Source organism: Brachyhypopomus gauderio, chromosome 19 (genome assembly GCF_052324685.1).
Source record: "Brachyhypopomus gauderio isolate BG-103 chromosome 19, BGAUD_0.2, whole genome shotgun sequence".
Classification (NCBI taxonomy): Eukaryota; Metazoa; Chordata; class Actinopteri; order Gymnotiformes; family Hypopomidae; genus Brachyhypopomus; species Brachyhypopomus gauderio.
In genome coordinates, this window is record NC_135229.1 from 4,515,561 (window position 1) to 4,543,525 (window position 27,965).

The window sequence follows — 27,965 nt, forward strand, 5'->3', positions numbered from 1 at the left end:
TCACTTCTAATCCAGACTGTTCATCAGCCCCACCTTTAATCCAGGCTGTTCTTCAGCCTCTCCTCTAATCCAGATTGTTAGTCAGACCCACCTCTAATCCAGACTGTTCATCAGCCCCTCCTCTAATCCAGATTGTTCGTCAGACCCGCCTCTAATCCAGACTGTTCATCAGAGCCGACTCTAATCCAGACTGTTTGTCAGCCCCGCCTCTAATCCAGATTGTTTGTCAGGCCCGAGTCTAATATAGATTGTTCAAAGTGAGCAGGAGGCAGTTTGTTCCATGACTTTGTCAGTTTGAGCTGCATTTTTCTCACGATAGACTTTGGAAAAATTGAAAGGAAGGCCTCAATGACTCAAGCAAATTTCAATATCTTATTAGTTTGAATAAAATGTGCATAGCATGATGCATTTATACAACCATATTTGAACAAAAAGTAGTTAAGAATTTGAAGGAATATAAAAACAAGAAATATCTTAATTTCTACTACATACATTGCATTTCAAAATTGAGATTGTTACACATACTGTACAGACAATTATATACACATTCGATATACAGTACATCCAATTATTTAACATCTAAAGTGAAATATTAAATACAAATGCACTTTTAATACATAAAATCTGAAATACCAAATGCTGAGTGTATAAGGGATGACATTTCATATAGTTTTAATTAGTTTTGCAACATTTTTCAATAAGATACTGCTTTTTAATATAGTCCGAATACTTAAATTTACTGTCACTAGGACAGGAGTCTCAAATATCTACTATACAGGGGATAGTATGTATTTTCAAATCATATAATGTCAGCATATTATTTTGTAATTTTCTTATGATAAGTGAGGTGTACTATAATGAAATCTACAGTACACAATTGTGATAATCTGAAATGTGCTCTCATATCGAGTGATATTCAGAAATAAAGTATGAAATCCCACGTACGGGTATCTAGACCAACACAGAACCAACCAAGTGTCACTTTAGCAGCTCCTACTAATTCCTATAAACAACAAATTCAAACGTTCACAACAATGTTACATTATGTTTGCAGTGCCGTTTCCTTGCAGAAGTATTTACGCAGTAGCATTTAAGTAGGTTGGCAATACCCAAACAGGCCTGTATACCTGTTATATAACATAGAAATAGATTATACACAATCTGTTAATCTTTTGGCTGACAAAAACTGTGAGCTACGGCCTCCAAATTGAAAGGTTTGAAAAAATATTATTTAGATGTGATTTGTCCAAACAGACTGAAAAATCTCAGGTGTCTTGAAAGAGTTTTCTGCTTAACAATATTCCTTTGGGATGAATTTTAAGAAAATTATCCAAAAATAAATTATATTACAAATAAAATCTCAAAATGATTTCAAGGCTTCAAATATCATTACCTGTTTGCACCTTGATATATCTGCCACTGTATTGAGTTATCGTGATTGACATACATATTGCAGTTGACATAATTATCAGGGTGACCGTGGTATAACTAATGACCAGTTCAACAGTTCAAAGCTGGATGGGCAGGACAGCACTGTCCTCTGGCCGCTCTACAGAGGCATCACTGCGATGAGGTTTCTTGTCCTGACGCAGATTTCAGCATTTATTTTAGCTTTTTTTTATTTGGAAACTTCTGTTCACGTGCCCTGTGGCGTTAGTCACAATCGCTGAGAACGGAAGCCGCAGTTATAACCGTCAAACTGGCGAGCGAGTCCGGAGTGACGTTTTTTTTTCTCGCGCTTGTGCTGCAGCGGAGTTCAAGGCCCTGAGATACAAAGGAGGCTGAAGGCTTTCGTTTTAGTGTCATATTGCATACGTAGCGTCACGCGGACAGTCGTCACGCGGACAGTCGAGTGATGCATGCACGGTTGTCCTTGGTCAAGGCGCGTAATATACAGGTTGGCCGATTTGTTTTTTTGTTTCGTTTTTACTTACATGGACGAATTTAGAACGTGGATCGTATCAGAGGGGAGGGACAGGAGGAGGAGCCCTCACTCAAGGCCAAACGTGCTGGTCTCCTCCACGGCGATAAGGAGCTTCTCATAAAGCATAGTGTAAGAGGGATAAGGGGGGAGATCCAGACGGTTAAAGCAGGTGTGAGCCCTGAAAGAGACCAGACACATTCATTTAAACATGGGTCTGCTCAATGTGCATAATGTCTAGATGCGCATAATTAATTTAAATATCATTTGCATATATTATATGCATATGTTATTTCACTTAATGTATGCAGAAATAATCTAATGTATGCTGTTAGAATATATGGGGTGTCAGGGTTGAGTACAAATGCAGGTGTCAGATTGCAGAACATCTGTCAAAACAAGGAAGATGTCTTCGTCATTTAAAGAAAAAGGAAAAAAAAAAAAAAACACTTTCTTTCTCCAAAACCACCGATGGCTACATGCTAGGGTCTCCTCCATCTCTCACACCCAAGCTGTGACACCATGCAATTTTACCAGGCCAGCAGTGCCACTTTTCAGACAATGCATGTCAACATTTAAACCCACGTTCCCTCATTACATTGTTTAAGTAATTACTCCTCACGCTTCTCAAAATGTGCAAAAATGTCAGAATAGAAGCCATTTTGGGGTTATTACCGAGCTATTGAGTTATTTATTACGGCCTAATGGCTAAACACACTAATCTAATTAGGTGCATTCAAAGCTGTACTATAAAAAGCCCAGGGGTGAAGACCTGGATTGGCTCTTTTGGGGCTGTTTGGGGTGGTTGTGGGGTACCTGGGCAGGGAGGTGACCTTGCCCCATTTCTCGATGCAGAAGCGGCGAAGGCCGTTGCTCCCGCGCAGCGCCGTGAAGCCCTCGTACGGCACGCTGGACGTGCCCGTCACGAACTGCAGCAGTCGGAGCCTCTGCTCGTTGTTGAAACGCTCCACCGCGCCCCAGAACCACCGGATCACCATGTGCCCGTCGTGGTAGCCTGGAAACGGGGGCCCACGCAAGGGCGTTAGGGGTCAGACCAAAGCAAATGTTCCATTGGTGATGATTGATGACAGAGAGCGAGGGATATGCGCGAGATTTGCGCGAGATTTGCGCGGGATTTGCGCGGGATTTGCGCAAGATTTGCGCGAGATGTGCACGAGTGCCGTCACCTCCTCTGTATTCCGTGTTGGTCCTCCAGTCGTTGAGGTCAATCTCGGCTGTCCCAGCGATGACCAGCTCCAACTCTCGGGCGTCGAACACAGACACCAGGCGCGAGTCCACCACCTGCAGACGCACGGGGTTTACGAAGGGGACGGCTCACGCGCATCACTACTGTATGGCGAGAATAATTTGAGCGTTCTCTGAGCGCTCTGTGAGAATACACTGAATATGTTCCGCAGTCTCATTTGTTCTGCTCCTGTGTATGTAAAGTACTTGTGCTTTACATTCATTGTCATAAAGTGCATAGAATTTAAGACAAGTCCATTTTATTTAAAAAGCAGTTTTACGAGTTTACAGTTTTACAAGCGTCCAGGCACTTGATCGTCTGAGATGCTGAGCTCCTTTGGACTGTGGTCACCCTCTGGTCTTTTGCAGTTATGCTGCAACAGATCAACACAGCTGGGGCTGCATGCTAACTCGTCTACTGAACACGAACGGTGTTCACGTGCATTTGCATGGTGCTACACGGATGATGCCAACACTGGAGACAACACCGTCAGTGACAAAGCGTCTAAGATGAAAGAAAACATCCTGGTACTGCCAGCCGATAATCCGATACTGCCCAATCTGTCCAGCCACGCCGTCTACTCCAGTAGACGCAGAAACATCTCGCCCATCCCAGACCCTCAAGAACTACCTGAGACTCCCACATACATCATGAAGTGGCTTCTTGGACTAAACATAACGTACAGGCGTTATGTAGGCATACGGACACTGTTACCAAAGTGATACTTGATATGATCCGTGACAGGCTGCTTACTTTTGCAACCAAACAAAACATCAGCCGGACGACAGATAGCACGGAGGAAACACGAAGAGTGAAGGTTCACCTCATAAAATCCTCGCACCAGCGCCTGGGTCTGCTGCACCACGCCCCTCTCCACCCTCCACTTCACCATCCGATCAATGTACTCCTTCTTGTTCTTCTCCGTCACCTGCACGTTGGTGCCTCCTGACTTCAGCTCTCTCTCCGTCACCTGACGGTGCACAGAGGCGGGCGTTCAGACAGAAAGCATTCTGGGGGGTTTTGGTGTCACAGAGATGAGATCTTTTACAAGTCCGGCACACCAAAATCCATCTGACTACTAATTTAGGAAATCAGTGGTCCTGATTTCTGAAGTCTTCCAGGAGCACAGGTGGCGACCGCTGATTTAGAACGTATTAACACTTATTAACACAGTAAATGGTCATGTGGTTAAAGTGGACTAAAGCACATATTAACATTACTGTGCCACGGCAGGTGTTTCGCTTTCCGCCTCCCACCTGGCCAAACACCTCCTCGTTGACGGTGAAGGTGAGATCCAGCACGTCCGTGATGTCATTGTCCTTCATCCACTGTAAGCTCTGGTGGAACTCCTCGTCCAGATACTCCAAGTCACTGAGGTCAGTGGATCTGATCGGGATGAGGAAACAGACGTGAAGGTTGGTCAGGAAATAAACGCTGCAGTTGCACAACAAGGCGGGAACATCGGAGAAACCCACAGATGCGAGGAGGCACTTTGACCTCGGCTGAATGTCTCATGGACAATCAGCTTCATGTACCAGACGTGGTGAAATGCGTCTGGGTCGCCTGTGTGGCACCGCATGGCCGCTCACGTACAAAGAACTGGAAGCACTCACAGCCTGAGGAGAGCTTTATAGAAGGGGCGGGTGAAGAAAGCATCCAGCAGGTACTGATGGATCAAAGCTAAACCCAGAATGCGGCCACTGAAGCGGAACCTGAACACACACAGACAAGGCAATTCAAGAAAGCAGCAGAGAGATAACGTCTGCGTTACAGCTAGAGAGCGTGCCGGTCGTTTGAGTGTACACTCATTTCTAAAACCACTGAGGTCACCAAAGTTCACCTGGCTGTCTTGGGCTTCGCAGTAGCGCTTTGAGTTAATGATTTGAGTTTACGAGTAGGTTTCAACCTGAACCCTAACTCAAATGCCACTCAAACATGTCATTGCTTTACAAAGACACATCGGACATTCAGTCCACAGGGAGTGCGGAGTGTCTCACCATTCCAAATGGTTTTCCACGAAGGCAGACATGGGGCTAATCTGGACCGTGTATGTGTCGTTCGCCGAGTATTCAAACAAGCCATAATAGGGATTAAACAGCTCCTGGGAGAGCAGGAAGAAGAACTCTCGAGAAGGCCCGCTGTAATCCAGACTGGAAACCCAGGAAATTCAGACAAGAGAACCATAGACAACATTACGATGACAACATAGTGCTGATTAAAACAAGTTCAAACTAATGATTGCTGCATCTCTTCGTTTAATTTTCTGCATAGATTTCAAATGACATAAAAAACAAACTCCAAGGCTGTACCCCTCCTCTCCGACGAAGGTGATGTAGAGTTTATTCCGTTGGAGTTCTTTGCGTGAATAAGCCATGACCTGGTTAAAAGTGCCTTCCAGGAGGTGATCTCTCCGGACGATCAGTCTGGACAACAGCAGGACAGAACCCTTCATTAATCAACTCAGCAATGGTTCCTTTAACACTGCATGACTGCTGATAAAATGAATCAATATGAGTCAATATGCAGCCGTTCCGTATTCGGGAGACTCACTTGATTTTTCCAGGGCCTTGTCCATAGCCCTTGGCTTCCAGTTTCCTGTAGAAGTTGCGAAGTTTGGCCTCAAAGTCTCTGCGGTAGGGGGCTGGGGCACGAGCTCTCTGGGACCCTGTGCAGGCAGGAAGAGACAGCAGCACATCAGTTCTACCAGCAGGAGAGTACATGCCCTAGGTGGTAGTGCCCTAGGTGGTAGTGCCCTAGGTGGTAGTGCCCTAGGTGGTAGTGGCCTAGGTGGTAGTGCCCTAGGTTGTAGTGGCCTAGGTGGTAGTGCCCTAGGTGGTAGTGTCCTAGGTGGTAGTGCCCTAGGTGGTAGTGGCCTAGGTGGTAGTGCCCTAGGTTGTAGTGGCCTAGGTGGTAGTGCCCTAGGTGGTAGTGCCCTAGGTTGTAGTGCCCTAGGTGGTAGTGCCCTAGGTTGTAGTGCCCTAGGTTGTAGTGCCCTAGGTTGTAGTGCCCTAGGCGAAGTGCCCTAGGTGGTAGTGCCCTTCCGCAGAATGGGACCCACCTGGAGAGTTCTGAGGGGATGAGCCTGGTGAGCAGCGTGGTGAGAAGCTCAAGCCAGAATGAAACGCAGCGAGAGGAACGTATGACATGATCTCCTCCTCAAACAAACTGTAGAGATACACACACACACACACCTTTCAGTTTGGTACAGCTGATCACACATATGCAACGAGAGGACAGCAATGCTGCAGTGTTGAGGTCAGCTCTGTGATCACAGTCTACAGCCCTGGATGTTTCTCCGTCATTTACATGATGTCTTAACTTAGTGTGTAAACTAGAAGGTTCCTCACCTTAACAACATGACCAAGTCAGCATCACAGGACAGCTTCTCCAGTCTAGAGTTGCCCTCGGTCCGAATGTGATGGACCTTCTCCCTGAGAACACACACACACACACACACACATACACTTTTAGCACTGCACAAACGCTCGACCACAACAGTGTAAGCTCACAAGGACTATGAAATGTCGTAAGAAGGTCATGGGTCAGTACTTGAGCGAGTGGTTTCGGGCCAGGCTGGGCTGTCTCTCTTGAAGCACCTCAAAGATGTTGGGTTGCCGCAGGAAGGCTACGATCTTGTCGTTGTATGCTGTGGCGGAGACAAGCGGGGTCAGACACAATGCCGATCGCATCCCATTGGCCGATTGTTCAAGCAAGCCCCTCTCTGATAGGCCACATACCCAGCGGCACCGGCTCCTGTTGGCTTTGGTTTCGGACTGCTGCTACTAAGCTGTTGCCGGGCCTGGACAACAGAGACACTCCGCGAGTCCTGGACACCTCAGACGCCTGCCAGCAATCACACGATTAAAAACATAAAACGATAACACGTAATACGGAAAGAAAAGTGAAGTTTACTTCAGCACTGATGAAATCATTCATTCCCATACAGCAAAAGAAAACGATCCCAGTGTCTACAGATGGACCACTGCAGTAATGTTATTTCCTCCTTCTGAGAGGAGATCGTTAGGAGACGCAGGGAGCAGACCTGTGGACCCTGGGGACGGCCCGGTGAGCGGCCCGGTGTTAAGACGTAGTCTCGGTTAACACATGACAATATGGGAGATGTTTTGGGTCAGCTGGGTAATTGTGGTTGAGTGGTAACATATGGAACACACACACACACACACACACACGCAGACCTCTCCCGCGCTGTAGCTGCGTAGTCTTTGCAGGTGCTGTCTGTGGCTGAGGTGACTGGGCAGTCTGCCGTTCTGCAGAGGGATGCGAGGGTCAATGAAGGTCGTGGCACGGCTGTTGTGGTCTACAAAAAACGACTGCGTCATGCCGCAGGGGGAGGGGTGGAGAGAGAGAGAGAGAAAGAGAGGAGGAATGTAAGCAAGAAAACACTCCCTTTGTGAAGTTTGATACTTCTGCTGCCGTTTGCTTTCTAAACTCCGCAGGCTAAATATGTGACCGGACTTTGAACGGCCCGAGTGATCCATCCCGGCCGCCCACTCAGCACGTCTTACACGTGTGACACGTGGTGTGTGGAAACGTTTTTATCACACTTGGCTGTGCGAGCTGAACCCCAAATAAGGGATCTCTCTCCACCAACACAGGCGTGTGAGCAGAGCATCTACATCGTATCAGGTGTGCCTGTCCCTGTCGGTTTATAAACCTTTTACTCCACAGTTTACTCTGCACTCTTACACTCGCCAGCTAGTTCTGACCTCTGCCCGTGTGAATAACAGGCCCAAAGTCGAAAACTGCAGCAAAATTCCAGGCTAGCATGGGGTGGCGTCCCTGTACACAACCAGCGTGTGTTCCTGTGTGTGTGTTTCCCTGTGTGTTGTGTGGGCAGGGGCCGTGTCTGCGTCCCCGGGGCCCCTGGGTACCTTTCCCTGAGGGTCCGTTTTGATCTCCCACCCCCTGGGGAGCTCGGTGTGGGCGTCGGCGAATCGGTTCAGGAAGGTGACGAGGTCGCGGTTGTGCTGGTAACGCTGGAAGTTACGCGCGTCCCTGCGAATCTTCAGGATCATGTGTTTAAGACACGAGCTGCTGGTGAACATACGGTACGCACCCTAGAAGAGAGAGAGAGAGAGAGAGAGAGAGAGAGAGAGAGTGGGAGAGAGAGAGTGGGAGAGAGAAAGAGAAGGGAGAGAAGGAGAGAGAAGAGGGAGGGAGAGGAGAGGGAGAGAGAGAGGGGAGAGAATGAGGGAGGGAGAGAGAGAGGGGAGGGAATGAGGGAGGGAGAGAGAGAGGGGAGGGAATGAGGGAGGGAGAGAGGTAGAGAAAGGGAGATAGGGGAGAGAGAAAGAGGGGGAGAGGGATGAAGAGGCGGAGAGAGGGGATAAGGAAAGAGAGAGAGGAACAGAAAGAAAGGGAGAGAGAGAACAAAAATGTGTTTGTGTGTGTGTGTGTGTGTGTGTGTGTGTGTGTGTGTGTGTGTGTGTGTGTGTCAGTGTGTGTGTGTGTATGTGCAGTGTGTGTTTGTGGTGTGTGTGGTGTGTGCAGTGTGTGTGTGGTGTGTGTGTGTGTGTGGTGTGTATGTATTCAGTGTATGTGTGTGTGGTGTGTGTATGTGTTCAGTGTGTATGTGTGTGTGTGTGGTGTGTATGTGTGTGTGTGCATATATGACGGGGAGCTGAAGCTCACGTAGTTAGCGTGGAGCACGGTGAAGAACTCGGGGTGTGTGATGAACTTGACGGCTGGGCACTGCAGCAGCAGCGTGACTTTGTGACAGTGGCTGGGGGAACACGGGCCGTCCCTCCTGGACTCTGAGACAAACCACAGCGCAGGGAAGCGGTATAGAGGCGTGGCCACAGGAAGACTCCGCCCCCTTACAAGTCAACATTACTTAGAATGGAGGAAAACCAGCATTGGGGGTTTAGCATCCCAGAAAGCATCGCTAAGTAGTCCATACTACATTAAACCTTTGATACGCATGTTAGTATTAGTTTAGTATTAGTAGTAGTTTTCGGAGCATGGGAACTGTAATAACTGTCCACTATATACTACAGTGTGTGTATGTGTGTGTGTGTGTGTGTGTGTACCGCTTGTCTGAGGCGACGTGTCCCTCTCTGAGCTGCTGGTCCGCTCCAGACGAGAGCTGCTTCCGTCTGCTTCTCTCCGCTCTGGTGCCATGGTCCTCTGGATCGTCTGATACCTGAAACAGGAACACCACCAGCTCCATCAGATCAGCTACAACGCTGGTGGAGGACGCCCCCACCATCTACTCCAGATCAAGAAGGATAAACCACTGTTTGTCATTCTGCAGATTTCTTTAACATGACACAGTCAGTAAGCATTAGTCTCACGTCATACATATGCACCCTGAAGACTCAAGTAGGAAACTTCTGGAAATCCCCCAAACAAAGAACCCAGTGTACCCAGTCCACCCAGTGTACCCAGTCCATCCAGGGTACCGCAGTCAAACCAAACAGTCCCACATCCTGCATGTATTCCATAAAGGGGACATCACTTTCTTTCATCACTCTCTTTCATCACTCTATTTCAGGTTCTTTTGGAAACCTTCTCTGCTATGGGATCTCCTGCTGATGGGATTGCGGTGCTATTTGTTGCAATACCATTTCTGTCCACCAGGTGGTGCAGAAGTGTCCATTTTTCCAAATCCAATTTTTTTGTTTTTGTGTGTGTGTGTGTGTTTTCACTGGGATGGATATCCATGACGCTGAGAGACCACATTGCATGACTCTGAATCACACCACGAGGGGAGGCTGCTCTCAGTTCCCCTCTGGAATGTTCCATGAGCGCCGTTAGAGCAATCCTGCTGTTGCTGACCACACGGTGCAGCTCGAGCCCCTGCGTGTCACTCTGGGCCTCGAGCCGTGTCCAGATGCACGTTACGCCGCTGACTCACCGTCCAAACGCAACCAGAGGTTCGCTGTCGGGAACGCAGACGTGGGCGGGTCCCGGGTCACAGCACCCGCCGGGCCCGGAAATCCCGCTTGTGACGCCAGACGGCAAATGGAGTGAGAGCATCCGCTCCCCGGGCGTAATGAACGGAGGCGGCCCCCGGGGGGCGCTCTCACCTGCGGTTGAGCTGCTCCATCTGCTGGACGGAGCTGGACCTGCGGAGGCCGTCGGGCGTGGCCGGCCCGGTGGGTCGCTGCCAGGTGGTGGTGCGGTTCACGTGGTCCACATAGAAGACGCGGCCATGACTGTCGATGCGGGCTTCCCAGTCTGGCCACACACACACACACACGTCATACATACAGGCACACGTGCGCACAGACACGCAGGGAAAAACAAGATGTGGTCTAGGACGTGTGTATTTGTGTGTGTGAATGTGTGTGTGTGTGTCAGAGAAATGTTCATATATGTGCATGTGTGTTTATGTGAGTGATAGGGTCAGGAGAGTATGCAGTAAGGGTGTGTTCCAGCAGGGGGCGCTCACTGGGAGGCAGGGGCTCGTCAATGGTAGGGTAGTGGTGGGGGTCGGGTCTCAGAGCAGGCAGCTGGGTCACTGGTGGATGGCATGGCAGAGGGCATTCTCCTGCACACACACACACACACACACACACACACACACACACACATAGATTGTCCAAGATTATAGTAATAATAGAAATATTTTATGTGAGATATTTAATAGATTTGAGGGTTTTTTCACTGAATTAGACATTGCCAGTTCTTATGAGGTTCCCGCCCAGTTTTGTCATACTCACTTCTGTTGCTAGGGGCAGCCAGCGATGCCACGCCATTGGTCTCCCCGATGCCGTGCGGACTCTGCACGTGTGCGGCAGGCGCCTCCTCCCACTGGGCGCTGCCATCCCCTGGGACTCGAGACTCCGCCCCCTCCCCTAGCTCCTCCTCCAGGTCCAGAATGCCGTTCAGCAGGTCTAGCTCGTCCTCGTCGTCCTGCGAGGAGAACACGGTGCTCTCGGAACGGCGGGCGCTGTCCAGCGACGCCGCCCGCATCGGGCCCGCGCTCCTCTGCACCATGTGACTGCAGCAGGGCACCGGGCTGAGGTCGCCCTCGCTCTCGGCTGGCGACCTTTGACCTCTGACCTGGCCCTCGGCGCACAGGGGCCGGCCGTCCCCGTCTAACATTTGGATGAGGTCGGAGAGGCGCTCGTGGGAGCGGCTCCGGGGGAGGGTCCGGCGCGGGCCGGGCGTACCGTTGGGTGTGAGGACGTGGGGCTCCAGGGCCACCCCCTCTTCATCATCCTCATCTTCCTCATCTTCCTCCAGTTCGGCCGGACGCTCGGCGGTCGGCACCTCGACGGCGGGCGTCTGGTTGGCGGGCAGACAGTGCAGCAGACGGTGGATGCGGATGTAGTGTGAGCGGGGAGTCTCGGGCTCGCCGCACGCCGACGCGATCACCGTCTCCAGCTCGGACACGGGCAACGAGCACGGGCGAGCCTTCCGCCGCGGCGTGGTCCGTATCCGGAGCGGGCAGCTGTCCTCCGTGTCCTCCACCTGGACGGCCCCGACGGGTCGGAGCTGGGACAACCCCTCCGCGCTCTCCATCTCCTCGTCGGTCTCAACAGGGGGCGCTGTGGTGCGCTCAGCCCCTTCGGCACCTGCAGTGGCGTTGTCGGCATGATCCTCACCCGGACCGTCTCCGTCTTGCTCTGCGAAGGTCTCTCCTTGCTCCATCTCCTCCGGAGCAGCCTCCGCACTCCCTCCACCCTCCTGGTGCTTCAGGACCCCCTCTTCCTGCTCAATACTCCCCACAGCCTCCTCCTCCCACACCCTCTCTCCTTCCTCCTGCGTCTCCCCTCCACTCTCCTCCACCTCCGATGGCGTCGGTGCGGCCCCGCAGACCGGCTCCGGGTCTACGTCCATGGTCACGTCCGCCGGCGCGTCCAGCGGGAGCTCGGGGGCACCCTGGCCCACGCTCACGGCGTCCTCGGCGTGGGGCGACTCCCCCGTCTCCGTCTGGTCCCGCTGGGGCTCCTCGGGGGCGGCGACGGACTCCAGGTCCGCGCTCAGCGACGTGTCCTCGTCGTCTATGGGGGGGGTCAGAGAAAAACGGTCGAGGATGTCAGCGGCTTTCAGGTGCGTTTCGCGACCCTCGGCGGCGGGGACAAGCACACGTGCGTCTGCGGGACGGACGGGCACGCACCTGGGTGTATGGAGGACGTGATCTCAAAACGGAACTGCAACTGCCCGCTCACGTGCTCCGTCGGCAGACGTCGACCCAAACTGTAGCTGACCACCCTGTCGCTGCGGACGCGCGCAGAAAAAGGAATGACGTGAGAAAGAGAGATCACGAGAAACACTGGAGACACACCACGGCTAGCAGAGAGGTTTTAGTTGGTTAAGTGTCCTTCATTTGCATATCCAATCAAGTCACACTACTAGCCAATATGCAGATTAGAAGGGGAACGTACCCAATAGCGTGCTTCTCCAGCAATCGCTGAACAGGCATAGACAGTTTTCCCAGGAAGCGTTTAATGATGGGCCGGCTCTTAGCAAATTTATCCTTAACCTCAATCTCCAACACATCCGTGGGCAGAGATACAAAACTGAACCGCTGTGGAGATGAAGAGAGAGAGAGAGAGAGAGGGAGAGAGAGAAAGAGAGAGTGAGAAGGAGAGAGATTGAGATAGAGAGGGCGAGCAAGCAAGAGTGACATGATTACAGACAGAAAGAGACAGAAAGTCCAGGTGAACAAGAGAAAGGAGAGGGAGATAGAGAGAGAGAGAGAGGGAGAGAGGATAAGTGTTTAGTGTTTAGTAATTGCCTTTTCAAATTGTGAGCCTAACAGTATTTAACAAATCTCGTTCCGCAGGGCGCGTGAATTCAAAGTGCTGAGAAAGTATATTCTATGACTGAAGGTCACGGGGGCAGGAAGAGTGTTGCGTGTAACCCCGGCTACGCGTAACGACATGAACTAGCCTCCCGTCCCGCCGTGTGCTTGGGCAGCGTCGCTCTCCGTGGTGCTGAAGTCGTCCGGACGAAGGCCAGCTGTCTTCTCACAGAACGTGAGGTGCAACAGCCCACGTGGGCACGTGTGTTTAGAGTGGCAGGCAGTGTGTAAAACCTCCGTTTTTTTCTCTTATTTTTTTGTCAGGCTCCGCGCCACTCACAGCAGACGACACAGAAGCTGGCGAGGGGCCAAGTCTCCCGCCAGCGCGGGAACCCGACTTCTCGGAGGGGTTCGCCAACGCTACACGAGCAACCGGGAGGTGGGGACGCAGCGGATCAGAACAAACGCCAGACGAGTTCCGGACGACAGGCGGAGAAATGAGTTCTCCACAGGGGGTGGTGTAGGTAGGAGTAAGAAAGAGAGAGAGAGAGAGAGAGAGAGAGAGAGAGAGAGAGAGAGAGAGAGGCCCCTCCCTCCTCCCCCTGCTTCTTCTCCTCTGCCCCTCCCCCCAACTCCACACACACACGCCTTGCAAATACATTTACGCTACATTTCTCTGTAGGGGTCTGTAGTCATCTGCCTGGGCGCTCAGCTGAAAGGGACTACACTACCCAGCATGCCGTTCCATCTTTCTTCCTCCCTCAGGTCTCTTTATGATGGCACGGCTGGCTCTCACCCTTCCAATTTGAGAGCCTGTAGGGTTCCGTTCCCATGGCAACCTTTGCCTGATCTGTGGTGAAAGAAGGTCATGTGACACCTCCCCCTAACCAATCATTTACTGCATGAGACAGATAACAACAGAGAACAGCATGCTCAATATGATCATCACTGCTGGCTTCCATTGCTGTATTGTGGGTTGGACAATGAGAAGAGGCCCGTGTGTGTGTGTGTGTGTGTGTGTGTGTGTGTGTGTGTGTGTGTGTGTGTGTGTGTGTGTGAGTGTGTGTGAGTGTGTGTGAGGTGTGTGTGAGGTGTGTGTGAGGTGTGTGTGTGGTGTGTGTGTGTGTGGTGTGCGTGTGTGAGTGTGTGAGTGTGTATGTGTGTGTGTGTGTGTGTGTGTGTGTGTGTGAGTGTGTATGTGTGTGTGTGTGTGTGGTGTGTGTGTGTGTGTGTGTGTGAGTGTGTGTGTGTGTGTGTGTATGTGTGTGTGCGTGTATGTGTGTGTGAGTGTGTGTGTGTGTGTGTGTGTGTGTGTGTGTGTGTGTGTGTGTGTGTGTGTGTGTGTGTGTGTGTGTGTGTGTGTGTGTGTGAGCAGGAGGCAGAGAGATATGCAATCAAAATGTAAGATTCAGTCATGGCAGAGGTTGCCCTGCAAGTCAATTGACAATAATCTCTCCCATTCCTCCTCTCTGCTCCACTGAAGACCCCCCCCCCCCAAACCTCCCTCTTTCTTCCCCTCCTCCATATCTCTTGCTATTCTGACCTATTTTCCACCCCCTCCGCGCTGGGCGATCGGCACACTCCCTCCGGTCCAACCTAGAAGACAGAGTGGCGAGTCCCTCATCCGGAAGGAGACGCCCTTTCACCCGGGTGACACAGTGTCTCCGCCACGCTCCCTCGGGCTGACGTGCGTGCGTGCGTGCGTGCGTGCGTGCGTGCGTGCGTGCGTGCGTGCGTGCGTGCGATCAGCGGGTCCAGATTCCTCCTCCTGGTGCCCCGGTTCGTTCTAGTCTCTTTGCTTCAGCGGTTAGTAAAGTGTGGCGAGTCCGGTCACGCTTGAACCAGCGAACCAACGACAAGTGATGTTTGTGTTTAACGAAGCAAAGCACAAACAAAGAGTGTGTGCCAAAAAACAACAACACTGCGTACGTTCAAATAAACAGCAGTTAATATGGTGGGGGGAAAAAAGCCAAAATACCACCCACAGGGGCAATTGTGCATTAGAGAGTAAAGCGTAAGAACTGTGCTGTTATTGAATACTGCACATACTAATACACGCTACATGCACTAAAAGCAGACTGGGGCTATATGTGGAAAAAATATTAAATGTGCCTTATTGAAGTTAAAGTGAAATAGTGTGTATGGAATTTAGAAGTCAGTATTTGTGCTCAGGCAACTTGTGTTTGAGAGTGCAGTGCGTTAGAACATTCGTGATCGGTCATGTGCCTGTGTGTGTTGATCGTGTGTGTGTGTGTGTGTGTGTGTGTGTGTGTGTGTGTGTGTGTGTGTGGCGTGCTGTCCTACCTCTCTATGCCACACAGGGTTGATGGTGTTGCAGACGATGCCTGATCGTTTCTCCTGGCCGTGGTGGGGTAAGGCGGGGAAGATGCTGTGTTTCCCTGGGTGGATGGAGATCTTCAGGTAGGGGTCCGGGTTGAAGAACATGCCCTTCTTTAGTCCAATCGCCTGGAAGTCTGACCGTATGCACGCACGCACGCACACACACACACACACACACACACATACACATACACACACAGGAAGTGCAGAAGATGAACTAGAGGAGAGCTCTTTATTCAGAGGGCAGGGAAATTAAGTGCCTAAGGTAAAGACAGTCTAAAGGTTTTAAAAGCTCTTGGCTGCCGGATCTGACCGCCGTCGCCATGACGCTTCGGCTCGGACGCACACGGCCAAAAACGAAGTGGTTATGGGAGCCGGCCGTCTGCTCGCGGAGACAATCTGGACTTAACATGTTAGAGCTTGTAAATTGTTGGCCTGAAACATCTTAGTGGTGATCAATAACATCGTGGCCCCCGGGAGACGCTAAATATAGACGCTAACTGAAAACTTATCAAGACTCATTATTGTCCTGCTAATTGGAGAATGTGATCATGGCTGTTGCTATGGAGACACACACAGACCCCTCCCCCCTCCCACCCTCCACCACACACACACACACACACACACACACACACACACACACACACACACACACACACACTACCTGAAAGAGAAAAGCTGATGAGTCTTCTGCTGCTCTGACTCTGAGGCACGTCGTCCACGGCAACCGGTTTGAACACCTGGGAGAAGGAGAGATAAAAGAGGGAGATGAAGAGAAAGAGAGAAAAGGAAGGAAAGTCAATGAGACACACACACACACACACACACACACACACACACACACACACACACACACACACACACACACACACAGATTTAGAGATATAGCAGGTGATTTCACTGGGGAAAGTGTTTCAGAAGTCACCCACACCCGCACTCCTCCACGTATTCTGCAGAAGCTGAAATTCCACCTAACCGGAGCGATTGCACACTCAAACAGAGATCCACCCACATCAGCAACACTCAAACAGAGATCCACCCACATCAGAAACACTCAAACAGAGATCCACCCACATCAGCAACACTCACACAGAGATCCACCCACATCAGAAACACTCAAACAGAGATCCACCCACATCAGAAACACTCAAACAGAGATCCACCCACATCAGCAACACTCAAACAGAGATCCACCCACATCAGCAACACTCAAACAGAGATCCACCCACATCAGCAACACTCAAACAGAGATCCACCCACATCAGCAACACTCAAACAGAGATCCACCCACATCAGCAACACTCAAACAGAGATCCACCCACATCAGAAACACTCAAACAGAGATCCACCCACATCAGCAACACTCAAACAGAGATCCACCCACATCAGCAACACTCAAACAGAGATCCACCCACATCAGCAACACTCAAACAGAGATCCACCCATATCAACATGATTTGCAGCTGTTTACGGCCAAATATTCCAGATCCAACTGGGCTTTTACTTTTGCCACATCACACCTTCTAAGATCGACTCTATGACTTGCGATTCTCTGTGATAATGCGATAGGCCTCCGACCACACACAAGAGCTGCAGGGTATTGTTAGATCATTGTTAATCACCATACTGGCCTTTTTAACACAGACATCTTGCAGAAGGCTGGAATATGCAAATAAGCCCTCTTAACAAATCAGAAATGTTTGCATTGTGTGCTGGAAGCACACTGGCCAATAGCAGACATTCCAGATGTGTGTTCTGTGGATCTGATGGATCACAGCATTCACATGAGCCAATAATATCCAATAATAACAACATCCAATAATATTGGTCAAAATAATGCATGTTGGTATTTATCACATGCGTTTTAAAATAATTCAGGGCAATATAATAAGTTGCAATATAATCACAATGTAATTCACAATATACCTCAGAACATAATCTATATATAATAATCTAATAATCTAAATATAATTGCAATACTGTAGGTTTGTCCATATTGTGAAGCATGACTAAATAATGTACATGTGGTCTTGTGGGTTTGGTAAATGAGAGATTCTGAAATGAGTGAAATTCTAGAGAGAGAATGCAAGACAGTCCAGAGATCTTTAATCCATCAGAAATGATTGAATAACCCTAACATTCCGATGTAACCACCCCACCCCCGGCCCCCCCGACCCAGATGCTCTCCAGAACCAAACTGGACCTGAAAAATGACATGAAGAGCAAGTCAAACCTGCTGTGTCTTCCTCTCAGACCGACTGAAATTTTATATCTGTGTAGTGATCTCGCAATGAAAGCCTCTGTCTCAAGGTCCGTGCTATGATGTGTAAGATCAGAGGTCAGGACACAGAGTAACAGCTTCCTTACTGAGACGTCTGGTGGGGGGGTGACATGGTGGTAATTAGCTGTTCTTCTGCTCTTGGGAAACAGGATGTGCATCCCGAGATTGCACAAATGAGTTTGCGTGGACGCACACACACACACACACACACACACACACACTCACCGGTGCTGACGGGTTCCTCACAGTGACGCAGGGCGTGGTGGCTCGCAGAACACCACTCACCCCGTGGTAGTACTTAAAGCAGATCTTCGTCTCAGCTGAGAGGAAGAGGAAGAGGAAGAGTCCAAAGGTTATTTTGGACCAAGACCGGCACCATTTCCACAGTGACCGACGCCTTGGACAGATTTCACAAGACTCGACTGACTACCAACCAGGCCGTGAGCAGCTGCTTCTGATTAAGGATTCAGGATCCGTGTCCAGTGTACATGTGTCCATATTATTGGTTTTATTCCCAAAGTAAATGCACAAACTGATCCTAGATCAAATTCTGCTCTTGCAATATTCCTATAAGACGACTCTGGTTTCTCAAGGAAAGCACAGCTATAGACCCTCAGATAAATAAAAGGAGATCAGATTAAAAACATAAACCTATAAAACATGCATAAATGAATAATAAACCTAAAACATGCATATTCCTAAACAATAATTTGTACCCTCTGGGTAGAGAAAGAGTGAGTCCTCTCAATCATGGTTGCCAGGGTAGCACTCATATGAGACAAAACTTTTTGAGTGTTGGACTTTTGAAACAAGACTCTCTGGCTTTTGCAGTTAGCGGTTGGACGTTTTCTCATTCCTGCAGTCCGACGTGGCCAAATGAATCGAACCTGCTGACAGCGTTAAGAGCACAGCCAAAAAAAGACCTCCGTGAATCTAAACAAGGATCCAGAATTCATTATGGGCCGAGTGCTGAGCGTTGCATTCAGGTGTTTGCTAAAAATAGCAAATGCGCACGCCGACAGACACACGCTCACACACACACACACACAGACAAAACCAGACACCAACACAGACATACGGTCATGCAAGGGCACACAACGTCACATACGAACACGCACAGATACGCCAAGTCACACGTGACACACATCTTCATGAGTCGAGACACGGGCAAAGACACACACAGACACACACGCACACCTTTAAACGCATCCGTTTATAGCCTCGAAATTCTGCACAGCTGATGGCTGTCAGCAGAAGCACTTCCTGTTACCAATATGGCTGACGGACAGGAGAGAGGCGTGCGGCTGAGGTAGGCTGTCTCTGGTAAGAACTACCCCCTCTCTCCTGGTCTCTCTCCCGCTCTCTCACTCTATCTCCAAATCTCTGCAGGGCGTCTGTGGGTGTAATCCTCCCACTAATGACCCTTCTGCCTCTCGAGGACACGGAGCCGCAGACGACGGCTCGGAGCGGACGCCCACGCCAGCGACCCTACGCTCTCCGGCCCTATCGCACGGGAAGCTGGAGCTAAACGTAGCGTCGCGCGGGCTGCAAACGTCTCACCCGGACCCAGATATAGTTCTAGCTTACGGAGACTGCACAGCACCACGTTCGGGTTGGCCGGGTCCCGCCGTACGGACGTAGCGTCAGGCGTACGCAAAAACACCCACAGGTGCATCCTGCATTTGCGCTCCATCACACTCAGACTCGTCAGACTCGTTACAGTCTTAAAGATGACCCTGCAGTCTTGGAGATGCCCTTGTAGTCTTAGAGATGCCCCTGCAGTCTTAGAGATGTCCTTGCAGTCTTAGAGATGCCCCTGTAATCTTAGAGATGCCCCTGCAGTCTTAGAGATGCCCCTGCAGTCTTAGAGATGTCCCTGTAGTCTTAGAGATGTCCCTGCAGTCTTAGAGATGCCCCTGTAGTCTTAGAGATGCCCCTGCAGTCTTAGAGATGCCCCTGCAGTCTTGGAGATGTCCCTGTAGTCTTAGAGATGCCCCTGTAGTCTTAGAGATGTCCCTGTAGTCTTAGAGATGCCCCTGTAGTCTTAGAGATGCCCCTGTAGTCTTAGAGATGCCCCTGCAGTCTTGGAGATGCCCCTGCAGTCTTGGAGATGCCCCTGTAGTCTTAGAGATGCCCCTGTAGTCTTAAGCGTGCTGCTTAGCCCTTTTTGCCTCTTTAAAAGTTTTTTTTATTATAATTTATTACTTGATTACTTGACTAATATTATTTTAGGATTTAAGATTTTAAGATTATTAGATAAAACATGCTTCATGGTGCCTTTGGTTATAGTTCAGTGAGGCTAACTGATATGGTTCAATTAAACATATGCGATTTATTTGCTATTCATATATTCACTTTTCACTTACGCTCAACGAAGTAGGAGTTGGCTTCGATCTTCCACACAATTTGGCCTTTGTGAGAGCCATTCACACCACGGTTCTTGTAGTCTAGAAAGTTCTCTGACAGCACCTCGTCTGAAGAGGAGAGAACAATGCGTCGGGAAATGAGAGGGACGTCTTTGTGTCCCCGCCCCTTCCTGAGTGGCGTGGTGAGTGACTCGCGAATGACTAATATCATGCAAATTTCGCAGCTCGCAATTAATTTGTCATTCATAATAGGGATGGGACCGGCTAAAAATGTGAACTCATGCGATTAATGGATTAGTGTGTGCATCAAGATTCAGTACAACACACGCCATCAAACACACACAGGCACACATACACGCACACACACACAAACTGTGTGATGGGAGACTGGAGAGATTAGAGCGATTTACAGAATCTGAAATCCAGAGTGAAATCCCCCCCCCCCCCCCCCCCCCCCCCCCCCCGTCAGCTTCCTATTCTCCAACAAACACGCTTCAAGCCTCCATCTGACACACTGGTCTCTCACTCCTTCGCTGTTCCTTAGCTTCTCCTCCCCCCCTCCTCTCCAACTCACCTATGAGGTACATGCCGATCCAGTCGCCGGCGTCCACCTCCTCCTTGATGTCCCAGGTGAGGGTGATGCCCGGCGACTGGCCGATGGCGTAGTGCGACGCGCTGGCCGTCAGGGTGGAGCGGCAGTGCGACGTCACCAAGTCCGTGTCGCTGGTGGACCGGGCCGGAGCCAACGACGCCGCCAACCCGGGCTCACCGCCGCCGTCCTGCAGGTCGACGTCCGGGAACTGCTCTGGGCCGAAGCTGTGCCGGATTGGGTCTTTGCTCCGACGCCGGCCTTGCGACGATCCTGACAGCGAGGCCATGGCGGCCAGCCCGAGAAATCGGTTCTGGTACAAGTTCTGGAGGGAGGAGCAGACAGGGGGGTAAGTGAATGTGGCATATGGACCCATCACGGTGCTGGGGACCTTATAATTCGTCTACAGACTCCAGCTTGCCAGATTTAGCTCACGAGCTAATGACCAAAACTCCGCATGCTGATCTGGTGTGTTAGAGCCGGATAAAGAGCATAACAAATGTGTAGTTCATACGGTCCTCCAGGGCTGGGATCAAGGACCCAACATTTCTCCAGGAAAATAAAAACTGCATCTTGTATTGGCAAATGCTGAGAAACCTCCCAGACAAGCCAGTCATGGAGTGATGACTGATTTTGGTCACGCAAGAGGCAAGCAAAACAGGGAGTAGAAAACGGAGTATAAAACCAGACCAGATCGTTTTCTTCAGGACAGCTGGATGAAGGAAACTACAGCTAGTGCACCCTAGAGAATGGACCAAGTGAATTAAGAGTCTGGTTTCTACATACAGATTAAGCCTGACTACCCTATCGGTGATTCTACAGACAATATCAGCGTGGTTAATCCTGTCCTGCTCATTCCTACTCCAGGGCCTTCTAAGACTTCCCTTAAGGTGTTTTTTAAGCAAGCCAACAAGACAGGGTACCAAACCAAACAACGCAAGAGAACAGAGCAAAGTCGATGTGAATCGTGCATTTGCAATTCTGCCTTATTCTTCACTGTCCACGCGAGACCACAGGAAACACGTAGAACAACTGTACACTCCTGCCAGGAACCGTCACACCCCCCACCTCCCCAAAAGGAGACCAGAGACCTTCCCAAACCTTCAATAAATGTATAGAGTGATTCCACGGGGAGTCTGCAGGGGAAATACTGCATCCAATACGAGTCAGGTGGCCTGCGGTGGTTTTTTTTAACATGCTAAGGTGTGTAATATTTGGCAGCAAGTGAGTTCTTTTGAATTGGTTCATGGAGAGATGCACATGCTTGTGGGGGAGGGGGTCGTGACGGTAAGCACGCCGGTCCTCTGTGGAACGGAGTGCTGCTATTCTCCACACAGCGGAGTAGGCAGAGTAGTCCAATAACCGAGACGAGGACATGGAGAGGAAGAGATACGGAACGCAAGGAGGAACCGGCCCGACCTTTGAACTCAGGATCCGGAACGGCGTTTCTTCTGTAGCGTGTTCATACAGTATCTGAGGAGCATTCCTGCTCTCTCCTGTGTTCAGCCATCTGTTTGAGTGGGTCGTCCTGCTCCATCCTGCCTTGTGGAGGAAACCTCGGACTTAGCGCGCGCCCGATTTTGTGCTCGCGCTTCGCGGATTGGACCGCCCGCTCTCGTCCTCACGTATTCAACTATCAACCTACGTGTCCTCCTGCCTTCTTCACACGTCTTCTTGGACTCCTGAGTTAGAGTCCTTCTCTTAATTTACCTAAGGACACATTAGGTGCAAAAGCACCCAACAATAAACAAAAGGCTGACTAGCTAGCGTGAACTGTGCTAGCGTGCACTGCGCTCTGAACACTTAACACTGCACACCAACAGTCACTTGTCATTTTGTTTCTTTTTCGTTTATGTATTCATTTCACACAAAGGACAGACAGATCTCCTGCCCGTGTGTCTGGCATAGGGAAAGGGCGGAAGTCTTTCCATTGTGCAGTAAACACAGGCTGCAGTACGAGGGTGTACAATCATAACTGAACACGAAAAAAAGGCTCAGCCAAGCGTTAACTCCTCTTCGAAGCCCTCCATACATATATACACACACACAAACGCAACATCGTGTCTATATAAAAGGACTCGAATGAACAAAAGACTAAAGCCTTCATGGCCTCTTTTCAATAATTCAGCACAGTTAGACAACCCCCCCCCCTTTCTTTGCTTCTGTGTTTCTTTGCTAGCACTCACACTTTAAATGACACTGATGCAATCTCGCACGACACCGATCAAGAGGGGCCGTATTGCATTAATGATGACACATAAAAACGGCCCTTCTGCTCCCTGTGACATGTGTGATGGCCGCGCCTGGACCCAGCAGGCATTAAGGGTGTAGGGTGGAGGCTGGGTGCATGTCAGCGTGCAGGTGGAGTGCTCGGAGGAGAGAGCGCAGGTTTCAGGACTGCAGCGAAGCCACCCAGACCTGGGACACTGCTGCTTTCGTTACGTTCCTAACATTTGTTTACCTGGGTGGGGGGGGGCTAAACCTTGGACGTCCTCGTACGTGTCCTGAAATGGACCCAAACGTTGATGTGGAACGGAGCTCGCTGCAAACGCATGCAATCGCTTCCCGTTTGGCAGCGTGCCGCGGCTCTGGGCCGCCGGAGGCATGTTAGCAGCACCGTGGATGAGGACGGGGTGGGGTGGTACCCATGGCGTGGGCACAAGGGCACTGGCATGGCCCTGGATCGATCTTGGCATCAGTACCATCAGGAAAGCGACTCCAAGCCCTGCCCCCATACTCGAGCTGACGGAGATCAGCTGATGGTGGGTGTGGGAATGAGGAAGATCTAATTACAGCACGCGGTATTGAATATTATATACTGTACCCAAGATGGCACACAGCATTGTGCTAAAAACAAAAGCAGCATCTTAAAGGAATTGTAGTTAAAAGTGAGTAAAGATATGGTTCTGAAAAAGAGCTAACCTTAACACAGCAGTTTTAAGATAGGAACTGAAAGTGAATTCAGGCACTGGATTTCCGTTTACCGCTTGAGTGATTATAAGCAAAGACGCAAAGAAACTGCAGCAACAGTGCACAGATTGAAGGTGGAGATTGCGTGTAACATAACATGCACCCATTCGACATGCTGTCCCCTCATCTCTCTCAGTGTTGTCTCCCGATTTTGTCTGGGAGACAGAAATTGAGAATCGTAACGAGAACAGCACGTCTCTGACTCAAGACGCTTTGACTGGTTCCAGTCATCTCGAGAAACGCGCTGGTCCCCCATTCCATCCGCCGTTTACTCGTCTTAAAACCGTTCTAGTTTCCTGACGCAGAAGCCTCGAGCTATGATGTGCTGAAAGTCATTGGCCACTCCACTGGGCAGGACTGCATGCACAAGCTTAATGGAGATTTTACCAGCATGTCTCCCGCCCCACACACACACACACACACACACAACACCACCCCAGTAAATGAATTATCACCATTATGCTCCTGGATATAGGCCGGTTTAAGCCTCGCTGAGAATCTGCTGATGGCTTGGCTCCCTCTCATCACGTGGACCCTCGGCCCCCAAGGGCCTCCAGAGCCACTAGCATGTCAATACCTTCCCATAACTCACCACTGTCATATGGAGAAACCTGGCAGCCTCTCTCTCCACACAGGAATCGGTTAGGGCGTGCCGGTGCTAACGTTTTCTTCATGTGGGATTGCTAGCCTAGCGTTCCTCGTGCGCGTCCACTCTACGGCGTATTGGCACCGGGTTACAGAGACTGAACATAACGAACGTGCACCCCCAGGAATTGTTTCCCATCTCACTGTCACTCTCTCATCCTCTTCTTCTCTCTCCTCGTCTTCTTCTCTCTCATCTCTTACACTCCAGCCCGGGAAGGGCAGCAGGGTGAGACAGATAGTTCTAGAAGCTGGTTTCTAAACATCAATAAATGTGCTCTAGCTCACTCCCCCCGGGTTACCTAATACTCTCTCTCTCTCTCTGTCTCTCTCTCTCTCTCTCTCACTCCTTCTTTGCCTGGCGTACCTCTCTTTATTTCAGTCAAACGAGCAGCGTTCTCTTCTCTCTCCTCATTCTCTACGTGTCTGTGTGACTCTTGCCACCATGCATATTTAAAGCAGAGCGCTTGTGTGTGAGCGGGCGTGTGTGGTCCGACCGCTCCAAAAAGTCTCTGGTCCGCACCGCCGGCCCTCCGTAACCCATAGATGCTGACGGCAAAACACAAGCAAGTCTTTTCAGTTATTCCCGGGGCTCTGGGCTTGTCCGTTGGTGGCCCTGTGTTGCAGAAAAATCAATTGGTGGTTCCAAATCTGAGATCTGAGGTCCTTTCAGAAATCAGCGCCTCCTTCCACACTGCAGTGCAGTTCAGTTCATTCAAAATGTCTCCCGCCTTTCTGGCTTTCTGCTTTGAACCTGATTTCATCAACATAAGTAAGTCCGAAAGAGCTAAACTCATAATTTAGACAAACTGTATTGCCCTGAAGTTGGCAGAGTAAACTCCACTATATCACTGATTTTTCTATGGCACTGTAACGTACTTGTAAAACTTGCAAACAAAAATGGATGAAAAAGTTCTAAACTGAGAAGGGCACTAAGTTTTATACAGAGTGATATAGAAACTACAGAAACATGTACAAATAAACCGGCCTGATAGCCAAAACTGTTATATACTTTAGGTCTATATACTGTAGATCTGTAGATCTAAGCAGAAAGCACTAACTGTCATTGATGAAAATGGAAACTGGTACATCAGTGACATTGATTATCAAATTGTAATATTATGTTTATTTATCGCTGTTGTATGCTTAGGTATACCTGTGTATGCTGTATTGTATTTATTGTTTAAGTAAACATGTGTTTCGTGGGCCTGATATGCCTAATGTCAATTTTCCTATATAATATAACTATATAAATAGACCTATTCTATTCTATTCTATTCTATCCCTTAGTTGTCATGATTCACATGTCTGTGTGAGTTCACTCTTCAGTTCAAAGTAGAAGAATGAATATATATAGGACCTGAACCAAAAAACATTATTCATGCAATATGGACTGTTAATAGAAAACATGCACCAGCTAAGATGAGCTCTGTGAAAGGATTGTATATTACTTTGATCATAGAGTTGCTCAGCGGGACAATTAAGGGGGACATCAGTTATGTTACAAAATGAGACATACCTTTAACTTAAGAACAGAGAGAGGGAGAGAGGGGGGGGGGTCCATACTACACTGACTTGTGGGGGAAGTGTATTGGACCAAGAGATTGTCCCACCTGCCACTTGCAGATTAATTAAATTCGTCGCACTTTATTACTATGATTAATTGATTTAATCAGTTTGATATCTAGTTACACCCGGTATCCATAGACGGTCAATTGCGAAATGTATAAGGACTAATACCTTAGGACGTCACACACCCCGTCTCTACCGGATAACCCCCTCCACCCCACCCCCACCCTTCGGGACAGCTATTTTGGCAGGAAGTGCATCGCCCTGCAAAAGAACGCAGCTCTATACCTACAGAAAGTCTCTCGCTCCCAATTTTAGCGCGGATTGATGAAGGCGCGTCTGACGGGCCCATACAGTCCCGTTTCAAAGCGGTCACAGCGGGAATCGATGATAATCCACGCTCACCCTACTCCCGGGCTGCAGCATCTTAGATCAGAACCGCCCTTAGTTCGCCACGTTCCGGAAAGACTAACACGTCTCCAGGCACACTAGGCTACACGGGTGTAGCAGTAAACTTTCAAATGAAAATTGACACCCTTTTCTTTTAGCGTATGCAATATGCAAGTCAATAAACCATCATTGTTCACGTGTTACTACTCTTAACCAATTTTGTTCTCTTTCTGACTGTCAATCAGTGAAGTAGACATTCATCAAAAATCATTAAAAAAATCTGTCTAGCAAATAATTTTAACGAGAAGTACTTATTTAAGACGGCATCGTTAATAGACTTGAATTGTTTTCCACCGTAATAAGTACTAGGAGCGTCATTATTGCCTTTAGATGTATAATTAACCTAATTATATAGTATGAATACAATTAGAGCGTGTCTACAACAATACAATCTTAGTATGAACGAGAATCGTATGGATCAGATTATAATTCAGAGTGCAGCTATATTACAATATTGTAATATACTATTGTATTAATGCATATTATAAAGAAATGTCAACAAGTACAGTTTATGGAACGATGTGCACTTAGCACATTATTAAAATCCAGTAGTTTCTTCTGCAGGGTGGTGATCTCAGACAAAGACTGTATACATTTCTAACAACGTTTTTGGCAGGTTCAGTGACAAGCCGTCCGAAACGTGAGCAACACACACACACACACACACACACACGCGTACACACCCGTACACAAAAGCACAATCGAGGCCGCTTGTCCCGGTTAGATTCCGAAACATCACAGCGCATGACAGAAATCAGTGATGTGAACAACGCGACATCCGTAAAAAAACAGCATCTGCAAATGGGAATTTCTAATCTTTGTTACGGAAAGAATAAATTAAACATCGCTTACAACAAGGTGAGTTATTGGTACCCGCTCACCTGAGTCAGTATCACCTGGCGGTGAATCATACTCCAAGCTCGAAACCTTCAGTTTAGTTTGCTCATGTTGTAATTGATATCATACACATCCCATCCCCGTCACCTGGAAAGATACTCCACTCAGCATCACGGCCGCCTCGTTTGCTACAATGCTGATGGAGGACGCTACATCCTTCGCTTTTTCCTGGGTACCAGCATCCTGCAACCAATGGAATGGGCCCCCTGTGTAATATTTGCCCCTCGTACGCCCGCCTCTACGCAATCGGACGTCGTGTACGTAATCACGCACGCTTGCGTGCGCGCTTATGGCCGGTGACGCGTGATGATTGGTAGAGTTCCTTGGCAACGTCGACAGTCAGCAGAAATGTCAAAGCGCAGTATATCTTCGGTTGCGCCGCTGGTGAGGCGATTGTACAACGAAACAAAGCAACGCAAAAAAAATAGGAACCAAACCAACTATTTAGTGTAACACAGTTACCTAATTAATTCATTAACAAAATCTTCAGCCCCGAACAGACCTGGAAAAGTGGAAGAAATGCTATTAACCAGCGACATCTATTGATCTTGTTACACGTTCACCGAAGCACCTCATCTATCTTCACATTTAGGGAACAATAATATTGCTTATATATGTTACAGGATCCTGAGATTTTTTTCTCCCACTGCTAAATTGTTCAATTATTAAATTCCCTGAACTCCTTAAGAAAGCGCTGACGAAGCACCCTAGTCATGGAAGAGAGCATAAAACACAAAAGCCACGAATAGCGTCGAGGTGGAAGACGTGAACTGTGCCAGTGTGAAGTTAAGACACTGGTTTCTCAGGATACTGTGGTTAACAGATTTTAAATACACCCTGCACTTAGTTTCTCAGAAAATTTAACAACAATTTTTTCAGCGGATATGGTTAAGCGGAAAGAAAAGGTTAGTTTCCGAAAAACAGCAATAAGTAACACCTCATAAAATAACAGAATGATTTAGTTTGATCAAGACGTTCA

At 49.2% G+C, this 27,965-nt stretch overlaps 1 protein-coding gene across 1 annotated transcript; it reads right to left on the reverse strand.

Annotated features, from left to right (window-relative positions):
• Positions 1 to 353: 353 nt before the first annotated feature.
• On the reverse strand, positions 354 to 27,183 carry hecw1b (HECT, C2 and WW domain containing E3 ubiquitin protein ligase 1b). The gene is made up of 28 exons (XM_076981850.1): positions 26,971 to 27,183; positions 20,444 to 20,783; positions 19,870 to 19,977; positions 17,729 to 17,823; positions 15,887 to 15,962; positions 15,187 to 15,356; positions 12,524 to 12,666; positions 12,256 to 12,356; positions 10,853 to 12,139; positions 10,582 to 10,680; positions 10,217 to 10,367; positions 9,218 to 9,330; positions 8,820 to 8,941; positions 8,060 to 8,245; positions 7,364 to 7,498; positions 6,905 to 7,010; positions 6,717 to 6,813; positions 6,515 to 6,598; positions 6,226 to 6,332; positions 5,718 to 5,832; positions 5,477 to 5,590; positions 5,165 to 5,317; positions 4,781 to 4,879; positions 4,424 to 4,553; positions 3,991 to 4,137; positions 3,109 to 3,223; positions 2,738 to 2,936; positions 354 to 2,102 (listed from the first exon to the last, which is right to left on the reverse strand). The coding sequence occupies exons 1-28, from the start codon at positions 26,998 to 27,000 to the stop codon at positions 1,991 to 1,993; spliced, it is 4,734 nt and encodes a 1,577-aa protein (XP_076837965.1). The 5' UTR covers positions 27,001 to 27,183; the 3' UTR covers positions 354 to 1,990.
• Between the last annotated feature and the right edge of the window lie 782 nt (positions 27,184 to 27,965).